The sequence below is a fragment of the Octodon degus genome, unplaced genomic scaffold (genome assembly GCF_000260255.1).
Source record: "Octodon degus isolate 3935 unplaced genomic scaffold, OctDeg1.0 scaffold00088, whole genome shotgun sequence".
Classification (NCBI taxonomy): domain Eukaryota; kingdom Metazoa; phylum Chordata; class Mammalia; order Rodentia; family Octodontidae; genus Octodon; species Octodon degus.
In genome coordinates, this window is record NW_004524664.1 from 2,525,643 (window position 1) to 2,537,975 (window position 12,333).

Here is a 12,333-nt window from a genome sequence, read left to right on the forward strand (position 1 = left end):
GCCCTGTGCTGCTCTGCCTTGGACCCAGCTGAGTATGGACTGAAACCTCCAGTAACTGTGAGCTAAATAAACCTTTCCTTCCTTCATTTTGAGTGTCAGGTATTTGTCCCAGCAAGGAGAGAAGAGTAACTAAGACAATGAGGTAAAAAATTTAGGTAAAAATCTCACTTTTGGCACAGATATTGAAATTTTTGATTCTATGCTCAGCCTTCTGTGGTTATGATTGCCTGTCTCTGTTTTGTTATTTTAGTTATGCTTTCTCAACTCATGCTAACTCTAACCCAATGTAACCTAAGTAAACTGCTCAACTAGCTTCTTTGGGGAAATCTCTGCTAAACTTTGTTAAACAAGTTATTACTGACCTCCTGCTTGTCCAAACCAAAAGGCAGTCTGAAGTCAAGTACTATCACCTTCAAGCATTTGACTTGACTACATCTCCTCTGTATACCAGCTTCTCTGGATTTAATGATACTACTTCCTCTTGACATCCCTCGTGTCTTTCTGTCTACTTACATATATTACCTTATCTAGTTTTCCTTCATTCCCTTAAATGTTCTATAGTATTTAGTTCTACTTTAGTTCTATAGTATTTAGTTCTACTGTTTTTCTTTCTCATTTTTACAATACACTACAACCATATAATACGTTTGATATCATTCATTTCTGTGAGTGCATACTACATATGTGTGTATGGGTTTTTGTATGTATAGGTATATAGTACCTATATACTATATAAATAGAGGAACTTTATTACTATAATTACAATATATTTTGAAGTTTCCTACTGTGCTGCTTGAAATCTTGCTGAAGATTTCTTTGGAGACTTGCAGTTGACTGGACTTTCATATGTATGTTAGAATACTTTTTCTAATTTTTTTAGATACTTCAATATTTTGTATGGATATATTATTGATTTTAAGTTGATGTCGTATCCTATATCACATAAAGTCATCTATTGGATCAAACATGTTTTTAAGTTCTGAGGGGGTTTTATGTATTACGATCATGTTATCTGAAAATAGGGACAATTTAACTCTAACCTGAATGCCTTCTCTTTCTTTTGTTTAACCTCTCCATCTGGAATGTCCAGTACTATCTTGAGCAGATGTTGTTAGATTAGGTATCTGGTCCCATTCCCTGTAGGTGATCTGAGGAAAAGCTTTCAAAAGTTGATCTTGGAAGATGATATAATCTATGAATTTGTCATTTGTGATATTTACTGTAATGAGGCATATTCCTTCTATACCTATTTGGTTGAGGTGAAAGTCACACCTCTCTCCTATGCTCAAAACCAAATTAATTTTGACTAACAATTTCCTCTGGAGTATCTTGAAAATAGTTCTTTTAGTTTTTCCAACACAGATCCATATTTTCCCTGACTGGTGTGTTTCTCTTTTCCCTCTTTTCTGACTTCAGAAGTCTAACTATCCTGTCATCTATTGTAAGATCATCTACAGAAGGTAAGTCTCTACTTTTTCATTTCTGAAAGCCCATTCATAAAAGATTATATAAATTTAGGTCACAAGAGAGCCCTGGTTCATCCAAAACAAATAACAAGTTTAATAGTAATTATATTTATTATTTTTCATACAGTATTTTATTACCAGGAAAACGTTTTATAGACATCAAAGGAAATCTTAAGGAATAAAAACTCACCTTGGCCTTAGGTGCACAGTATACAGTTTCTCATCTATTGCAATTACATATGATATCTGTTCCTAAAGAATCAAGAACAACTAAGAGTGAAGGCAAATTTCATATTACAAGGAGAACAATTTTGTATCAATTAATTCTTCCAAATAATGCTGAAATCATCTAAGAGGACATGTGATTTAAAAATATTCAAAATAATATTAAGGAATTTTAACATTTATTACATAACATTCTATTTCCACCAAAAATAATCAAATACAAGGATTTATATAAGAATAGATATCCACATTTGCTGAATTGTTAAGTATTATGAAAGAAGAAATTATGCACTATGTTGTAATTTTATTCACTTGGCAGTGAGGGGGACCACCAAAATAGCCCTCCTTGAAAGAAGAGCATGAGTCTCCATTTTGGGTGAGGGCCTGACTCAGTGTATTAAATTAAATTATGTAGAGCTGCCTAGATATTTCTTTATCCCCTCAGTTTGCTCTAAGTAATGTTAATGGGTCTAGCTGAGGCACTCATGTATCTTGAAGGTGAGAAGATCAGTGATGCCAAGCCTATAGATTCCATCTACTATGCATAAGTTAGGCTGGGTTAAGCCACACTGTCCAGAGACTGAGGCTTAAGAAAGAATCCATGATGTCCAAGGATATGAAGCCTAAACATCAAAGCTGAAACACAAGATACTTCCTCAAGCTGTTATGCAGATTTTTCTTTCTGTGTACCTCTCTCTGTGCATATGGCAGGGGTGCTATCTTGCCTCTAACCTAGCCAAGTTCACAGTATACACATAATTTCTACCATTTTCACATTCACTTATTGCCGAGGCTCTCCTCTCTTCCAAAAATTAAGACATAGATTGAGCCCTGGGTCAAAGCCTTCATTCTGGTTAGCCATTGTTGTAACTGGACTTAGGACCTCCTTAGATCCCCACCACAGTGTGTGTGTGTGTGTGTGTGTGTGTGTGTGTGTGTGTGTGTGTTTATACCTATTCCCACCATGCGTTGCACTGGAAGAGGTCGCAATTCCAGTAAATTTCCCCTGAGGTTAAAAATGCAGACATCTCTAGACCTCCATCAGGCTGAAGAGAGATAGCTATGGGGATCATTAAGATATTAAGGTACTCTATAATAGTGATGCCTCTTGTACCAAGCCCAAAAATTACTTACCATATTTGCACATTGGTATTTCATATTTCCTAACTTTTTAAATGGAAGATTCTTGATCAGGAGTTGACATTACATTTGACTCTCTCATAATTTTCAAGTTAAAATACTGGTAGCCATAAGTTAGGATATCTACCAGTAAATGCACCTGAGTGGCAAGATTTTATTCAGCAACAAGTAACATATGGTAAACAAGAGTTAGTAATGTCAGTAGGGGAAAAATAAGCATGTAAAAATGAAAAGAACATCAATATTAGGACAACAAAAAGGATAAGGGCTCAAGGATCTGCAAAGAGAAGATGCCAGTACATAGTAAAAACCAAAGAAGAATAAGACAAATTGTGCAAAGGTCAGCCAATAGTCAAAATGAAACCAGAAGGTTAAGTTCATTGGTAATAGATTGATACTGTGGGGCTGGGGTGATAGCTCAGTGGCATAAGCGCCTGCCTGACAATGCAAGGTCCTGAGTTCAATCTCTGGTATCACAAAAACAAAAAAGAAAATAAAACAAAAAGCACATTGATATCATGTACCCAATATGAGGTAATGTTCAGAGCATGGTAATGTTCCTTTAATTTCACAACTTAGTTTAAGGATGAAAAAATATCAGACAAGGTAAAAATTAGGGCCATTTTACAAAATACCTAGCCAGTACTTCTCAACATGTTCATCATCGTGGAAAGATCAAAACACAACAAATGAGACAAGGAGAGCATGCAGTGGGGTGCTCTGTTTTGCATTTTGGAACCATAAAGGACATAAAAAAACTGGTGAAATCCAAAGAAAGTATTAACTGGTATACTAATTAATGCACTGTGTACGGGTAATACATAACAATGTCAATATCTTGGATCAACAAAACTATGTAAGTGAAGAAGAATCTGAAAAGAAAAAGTTGAGTTTCCCCAAACTTCCCCCTACACAGCTGTTGTTCTTTGTTCTAATATAGATTAAAAACAATAACTTTGTCCCTGTAAGTAAAGAGTTTTTATTTTAAAGAGAATAAAAAATAATTTCAAAAATCAGAAGCAATACACAATTTCAAAAAACAAGATGATAGGACTTCAACAATGGTTTTTTTATATTGCATATTGCTGTCTTCAAAGTAGTTGCTCAGATTAAGAGATATAAGCATATAAAATTGGGTAAAAATATTAAGCATTAACTGTTATTTTCAATAAAACCAATAGAAATTAATAATACCATTATCTTAGTTAATATATATTAACTAAATATATATATTTAGTTATAGGATATAGTTAAGGCTATATATAATATATATATATACATATATATATATATATATATGATATATATTCCCTTCCTTCTTTCTTTTCTCCTTACTCTCATCTCTGTTCTTTCTTTTGAACAGTTTCTTTCCCTTTCACAATATCTATTGTACTTTTTAGATTTTATTTACTGTTTCAGATTCTTACATTAGGGAAGACAATGTGATGTTTACCATACAGGTTTGATTTATTTCACTTGACAGTATGGTCTCTAGTTATATCCATTTACCTATAAAATCCTCAAGTTTATCTTTCTTTATACCTGAGCAATACTCCATTGTATGAAATGTCACATCTTCTTTATCCATTCCTTAGTTGATGGGCATTTAGATTATTTCCAAGATTTATCTATGACAAAATGCACTGCTATAAACATGGGTGCACATATATCATGGTGGTGTGATGTTTGTAAGTAAAGTTTTGTAACTCCTGTTCTTATAACATAATGGTTTCTACCCAAACAAGGCCACCGGGCAGAGCTTGACAAACTGCCTTTGTCTTCCTTGGCCTCCCCTAAGTTACACTACACTTTATCAACCCTCTTGGTGGCATGAATAAAAAAGTTCCCTTTCTTTATTCAGTGCTCAGTCCTTTCAGACATGAGTCCACTGGGCCAGATGCACACCGAAATAAACCAATTATGTTGTTTCTCATTGAGTTTCACCTGTCATTTAAATTCTGTAATGTAAGTTTTAATATTAGAGGAAACTGAATGTACAGCATGGGAAACTTCTCTATAATCTTCTCTGTAAATCATAATTTCTATCCAAATTTTAATATTTATTTTTGAAGACAGAAAAATTGAGGGAAAAATGCAAAACAAGCATGACAAGTATAAGGCAAAAACACCAAAGAGAAGATTTTTGAAATGAAGTAGCAGGGTAAACTGCTAGTTTCAAAAGTTTCAGTGATAAGAACAGCTCTTTGGAAAGCTTGATCTTAATGTGATAATTAAATATGAATGCTGAAATACATATATTTTTTTTTTCTCTTTTTTGTACCAAGAATCAAACTCAGGACATTGTGCTTGAAAGACAGGGGCTTGTGTTTCTGAGCTAAATCCTTGGTGCATTTATCTAGTTTTATAGTGGACTCAATGAGCAAGTAGTTATCCAAAGGAGTTTTAGGATGAATATTTTCCCAAAACTAAAATTTAGTAATCAATGAGATGTTAAAAATTAAAATTATTTTCTTTCAGCAATGTAGATTGAACTCAGGGCCTTGCTCTTGCCAGGCAGGTGCTTATGTCACTGAGCTATCTCCTTGGCCCTAATTTTTTTTTAAATTAAATATAAATTTAACATTACTGTTTGCTAAACTGCTTTATGGTTTTCTCCATTTTTTAAAGGGATTTCACTACATCTTTCTAAACTGTCTGAAAATAAAAGTATTTTATGCTAACTCTTATCAGGTTATTACTGGTAAAGGAGTAATATTTGTTATACTAACTTTTTAAAAATTACTCAGTTTTTGCTTTATCATGATAAATGCAGAAAAAATATTTGATAAAATTCAAATGCTAATACAATTAAAAACTGTAAACAAAATACATAAACAATAAAAACAACTCTGTACAATGAACATTATAAATCATTACTTATGTAAATTGAAGAGACATTAAAAAATCCTATGTTAATGAATTGAAATTTGTATTATTCTTAAATGTCCATAGCACCAAAAGTAGTTTACAGATCCAATTTAATCACCATGAATGCTTTAGGACATTCTTCAGAGAAAGAGAAAAAATAATCATTTAAAAATACAGTAAGAGAGTGAAATAAGTAAAATGGAAAATTTAACAGAACAATTCAATATTGGGTGTGGTAAAGAGTTAATAAATAAATTGAATGATGTGGCAATGAAAATGACCTATTCTGGAAAACACAGAGAAAAAATTAATGAAGGAAAAGTAATTGTAGCAGAGAAGCCTGAGGCAACCTTAAGATTACTGACATGTTAGTATAAAAGCAATTCTAATTACTTAAGGGAAATAGACATGGTCAGGAAAAATATTTGAAGAAATTATAGCCAAAGTACCCAAAATTTAAAGAAAAACATTAATCTATCCATTTCAAATCTTAATAAACAGCGAAGACAAAATATTCAAGAAAATAAACATTGAGCTACTTCCTGGCCAACATGATAGGACCTACACACAATGACAAAAAAATCTCCAAAATTTCAAGAGAAAAATGTCTCATTACATAACAAAGCATAAACACAATGAATGACAGATTTGTCTTCTGAAATAATGGAGGCCAAAAGGCTGTGAAGAGAGGTATAACTTGTTCTCAAAGAAAAAAACAAATTGCTAGCTAAGACCTCTATATCCATCAAAAGCTGTCCTTTTAAAATGCTAACACAAAGACCTGCTTTAGTGGAAATGCTAAAGGAATATTTGTAGGCTTACAAGAAATGATAGCAGATGGTATCTTAAGAAACCAGAAATAGTAAAATAATTGAGTTGGTGTAACACAGATAACATAAACAACAGAAATTTATTGTCATAGAATTCTGAGGCCCAGAAGTCAAGACTGTCATGCTAGAAGGCTGGTTTCAGGTATGCCCGAAGTTAAAGGCTTCAACATATGAATTTTAAAGGGTCATAATTCAGTCCATAGTGGAGTTTGTAGTTACAAAAGCAAAGCTCATAGCCACAAAAGACAACATGGTGAAATGTCAAAAAAGCTGAAAGTATTTTTCAAACACCTTAGGAAATGAAGAGGCAAGCTAAAAGTTGTGGAAAAATAATGAAATGTATACAACTGATTAAATACCTATCTAGAATACAGTATGACTCCCTAGAACTCAAAAATAAATGATTCAAAAAAAAACCCAAAAAATAAATAAATGATTGAAAAATAGATGAATTGGGGGCCGGCAAATAGTTCAGTGGTCTAAAGCACCTGCTTAGGCAAACTTAGGCAGGTGCAGGTGACCACAGTTGGATCCCTGGCACCAAATGCCGTGCAAACCCCTCCTTCAGAGTGGGCGGAGCCAGCAAAAAAAAAACAAAAACAAAAACGAATGACTCTAATGAACACCTGGGAGAATGCTACATTACCAGATAAAAGACACCTGAAAAATGTTCAACATCATTATTTATTGGGGAAATATATCTTAAAGTAACAACTATACCCTCATACAGTAGATTTAATCCAGAAGACAGAAAACATTCAAAGTTTATGAGAATGTGAAAAAACTAGAAACGTCATTATACTGCCTATGTGAAATGTAAACAATTTGACTATTTCTAAAAAAAATTATCTGTAACTCATTATTTCATGCCTAAAATCTACCCAAGAGAAAAAAATATATATGTCCATACGTGGAATGATCATAGGTAATTATACATAATAGTCAATACCTAAAACTAATCAAAATGTCTATCAACTGATGAATGGTAAACATTTACTAATAAGGAAGGAAATGTTAATGATTTAATAAATACTATTAAATGCGTAAATGTGACTGATATAAATCTGATGAAAATGTCTATTTATTATGTTTCTATTTATAGGAAATACTTAAAAAGGAACATAAGTTTATGGAAAGGAGAAGAGAGCAGTATTTGCTAATGGGGCCAGGGATGGAATGAAAGATAAACCACAACAGGACAGAAGGGAAAGTTGCATGATTATGAAAATATTGTACAATGATTCCATTCCAACTGACCATTCCACATGTTTGCAAAGTATACCATAATATATCTACTAAAAATAAAGCATTATCAAAAGACTGGCCACTTACAAGTTGGGCTTGTTCAATTTCTTCTTTTTCTCTTAGCTCCTATGACACATATATTTACATGGAAACTCCAAATAAATAGATGTTAAATCTATTATACATCAGTGAATAAAATAAAGTATTACCCTTCCTAATAACAAATGGCAAATTACTTAAGATATCTTCTTGTCTGAGAATGGGTAGGCAGAGGGATCAAGAGTGAGCAAGGAAACTTTATCTAAATCATACAGTTAGTTTTGGAGAATATGGTTCTCATCTAAATCTCTCAGATACCCTCTTCATATCATGTAGAGAAGACACTTAACTCTATATTATTAAGATATTTAACTCTATATTATTTCTTATATTTGAACGTTTAAATAATTTACTATGAAGAAATGACAATTTTATACAAAGTGTGCATATATATATATATATATATATATATATATATGCTTTTACCATTCAAACTTTGCTGTCTATTGATAATATTATTAGATACATACATTTGCATTATAAATAGCTGATACATTTTACAGTTATGTGATAAAAATTAAAAGCTTCATATAATAATCTATTGTAAAAAATTTTACATCTTACTTTTACATTGTTACTTGCATTTCCTTGGATTCTCTCTGGATATACGACTTGAAGGAATGAATTCTGAGAACCTGAAGAAATTTTTAAACAAAAGTCAACAACCTGTCTTAAATTTGACTAAACACTTCTTTACTTTTTGGTGACTTACATAACTATACATGGCTCATCACCCTGTACTTCTGAGTGCTCACTTTACCAGCACATGCCTCGAAGTTGGAGTTTACAGAGATAACTATGGCCTCTGTACAAGGATGATATGCAAGTCAGTGAGCTGTCACACTTTCAGGCAGCACAAATAAACCTTGAAAACATTCAGCTAGAAAAGTAGGAGCTTATGAAATACCATGTTCCTCCCCCAAAAAGAGACAGTGAGGAGATATTCAACTTAAAACAAACAAAAAATTCAATTCCTGAAGAAAATAGAACAAATGGAACAAAAAAAGATGTATTTCATTTCACTTGCCTATTTGTCTATTGAACCTTTTAATAGTTTGTTATATATTCTACATATTAGTCCATTGTCTGAGGAATAGTTCAGAAAATTTATTTTTTATTCCATAGGTTTTGTTTTCAATCTATTGGTTGCATTTGCTGTGCAGAAAATCCTTAATTTGATATTATTATGGTTTGCATCTAGGTGTCCCCTCAAAGTCTCAGGTAGTCATTGGGGCAGGCTTGTAGAGTTTGTGATTAATTTGTGATCCAAGGCTGGGATTATGGGTATGAGTGCTACCCTCGCCCTGGGGCAGGTAATCTGTATACCAATGTAAGGGAGGAAAAGAGTCTTGATAGCTACCACAGCTGCTGTTCTTCCCTTTGCTCTTTGCTGTCTTCTACCACCATGAACCTCTGCCTGCTTTCATGTGCCACTTTGCCTTGGAGCCAGCCAAGAGTGGACAGAAACCTCCACTAACTGTGAGATAAGTAAACCTTTCCTTCCTGATTTTGGGTGTCGGGTATTTTATCCCAGCAATGAGAGAAAAGTAATGGAGACACAACTGATTCCATTTGTTAATTCTCAGTACTATTTCCTGTATAACAGTGGTTCTGTTCAGAACATCCATTCCTATATCTATGACCTCAACAGTTTTAATTATTTTATATTTCAGAAGATTGTTTCTATTTTAACTTTTAGTTCTATTGTAGGAAACTAATATAAAATATTATAGGCAGTCAGATAAGGCTAGGCCCTCAAAGGAGCCAGTGCACAAGATAAGATTCCGTATAAATTTGGGAGAAACAGGGATATCCCTTGGGGGCCAGATCTGATGACAAAAAATGAAACAAATACACTCGCCTATTTCCCTAAGTATAAACAACAGGCACTGATATTCTAAATAGATATCTATCACCATGAGAAAGCCTGGAAGAGCCACGAACACAAACTCCTCCAGGAAAAGCCTCTGTTCCGTATTCATGGCCACTTGCTTATGATTTCCCATTTTTCTCTACCTTGCACCTACCTCACCTTATGGTTTTGCTCTATAAAAACCCCTTACAAAGGAAGGATCCATGGCAACCCACTCAGGGACCTGTTTTGTCTCTCTTAGACAGTATTCTTTCCCTTGATAAATATATATTCTGCTGTCAACCTCTGTTGTTCCTAAAATTCATTATTTAAATTAAGAGAACACAAACTCTTACCAGACATCTAGCAGGTTGGGAGTGTCATTTCCTTACAGCACTGTGATCCATTATTAGATGAATGGATAAAGAAACTGTGGTTTTCAGACACAATGGAGTACTATTCTACCATGAAGAAAGATAAACTCGGGGATTTACATATAACTCAGCAGTGCAAGTTCCTGCCTGGCAAGTATAAGGTCCTGAGTTCAATTCTGAATACCAAAGGAAAAAAAATAAGACAAGATAGAAAAAGACAGATAAACTTAAGTCATTTGTAGGAAAACGGCTGCATCTTGAGACAATATCTTTACAAACACTAATAAATGCACTTTAGGGCTGGGGATATAGCTCAGTGACACAGTGCTTGCCTGGTGAGATCCTGAGTTCCATTCCTGGTACAAAACCCCCCACCAAAAGTGTCACAATGTTTCAGTAATTTTAAGAGTTTAGTTTGGGCATAGGACCATCGTGTCTGGGAAGTGGTGTCCAGCACACCATGCCACACCCATCACGCCACTGCTCTGCTGCAACATAAAGTTCCTGGCATCCTGGTGGGATTAGAAACTTTCACCTTCAGTAAGGAACCACAGAGGAAGAGTTTACAACATGGTTTATCTAGGGGGAAAAATTGAAAAGAAAGAAGATTGCTACTGTGTATGTGCAGAGTAGAAGGCATCAGACGTGAATACTGGTGGATTTTTATCTTCAGCTCCCTTTTGTTTAGGACTATTTATTTTTACCAGCCCCCATGAAAACACCTAGAAGTTGCTTCTATCTGACTGGCACTCTATCTGTCTTTGAGCCCAACCTGAGCACCTTCTTTCTAGCTATGTAATTTCTTCTTGTCCCTTTCTGATAGATAAGTATGGGGCTAACAGAAAGGTAACTTAGAGTTAATGATTTAGTAAAGGGGACAAGTGTGCTTTATATAAATAAGAGCCCCTTTTTGTCTGCTCCTAATCGCCTTTTCATTTTTTTCAGAGGTGGGGGACTGGTTATGGAAGCCTTTTCTGTTCCTCACTGCATTCCTGTTTTGCCTGTGAACTCTCTCTGCTGAATTCTTATGTTACTTGTGTCACCTGCACCTTCCCTAGGTCTGGTCCTTCAGTCTGTCTCCCTCATCCCCACATGCCTTTTCTAATTGTTGTAGTCTTACTGCAGAGACAAAAAGATGACTTTAGTGAAGTTTAATAAAGCTAAATGAGATCCTATTTTATCCTTTTTTCTTGCCTATTGTAATGTAAATAAGCACAGACCACCATGCTTGTGTAAAGGCAACATGGCAAGGAATGCATTGTGCCTGAGTTCCCAGTTGATAAGCCCTTCTGTCCACAATAGTGAGAAATGTGTCCCTTTTACAGGGATGGAAAAAAGGCAACTGACATTAGGCAGGAAGACCCCAAGAAAGAACTATGATATATAAATAAGGACCATTTTATATCTGTATATACAAAATAGTTAGGATAGATATACATATACTTTCTCTTAATTCAATGAGAAAAAAGATTTGTACTAATAGTGTTTGGAAAGGATATCATGTCTGCATCTTGTACTATGAATAGCCACTACAAAGACAACACTATGCAATGTTTTAATTATTAAAATAGTTGTACTAACCTGCTTTGAAACTGTCTCATTGCCATTTGTTTCTCAATAAAATTAATAAATAAATAAAATAAATTTAATTTAATTTAAGAGAAAAGAACTATGATTCAAGTTTTCTGGCAGCCTTGCATTTTAGTGGGCTGAGTCTTTGGAAATGCTCCATGTAAGTTTTTGATTGTCTCAAGATGTCTCTAGGACCTGCACAATTGACTGTCTTATATTATCTTCTCTCTTGTATTTGTCAGTGAAACTCAGTGCTGAGCTGAGTTCCTTGAAGAGATCAAGGCTTTGGCCAGCAAGCATGCTGGGGACTGAAAGAGTCAGGCAAGGCTGGAGACTTATGCCTAAGACTCTTTGTGCCTTCAGGGATAGACATATCAATGGAATGGTGTTCATAAAATGTTCAAAGGGAAAGAGAAACTGGAATGGGGAAATTGAGAAAAGAAGGAAGGGAAAGGAAAAACAGATAATATACATACACATATATAAATATAGATACATTCTATATATATATATATATATACACACACAGACATAAGATAATTAAGATACTACTACTAATCATTGCTATTAGCTCATTGAAAAGATTGTGTCTATACTATTTCATCAATCCTGCATGCCTATATCTTGTAATATGAGCAACTACTCTTACAATAAGCAATGTA

General features: G+C 34.1%; 1 protein-coding gene across 1 annotated transcript in view; it reads right to left on the minus strand.

The window, feature by feature from the left end:
- LOC101572691 (disintegrin and metalloproteinase domain-containing protein 32-like) overlaps positions 1 to 8,597 on the minus strand; it is a 227,901-nt gene extending 219,304 nt beyond the window's left edge. The window contains exons 1-3 of the mRNA XM_023722021.1: positions 8,586 to 8,597; positions 8,438 to 8,500; positions 1,657 to 1,718 (exon numbers count right to left, since the gene is read on the minus strand). Coding sequence (XP_023577789.1) covers positions 1,657 to 1,718; positions 8,438 to 8,500; positions 8,586 to 8,597 — 137 coding nt within the window. The remainder of the gene's footprint in view (positions 1 to 1,656; positions 1,719 to 8,437; positions 8,501 to 8,585) is intronic.
- Between the last annotated feature and the right edge of the window lie 3,736 nt (positions 8,598 to 12,333).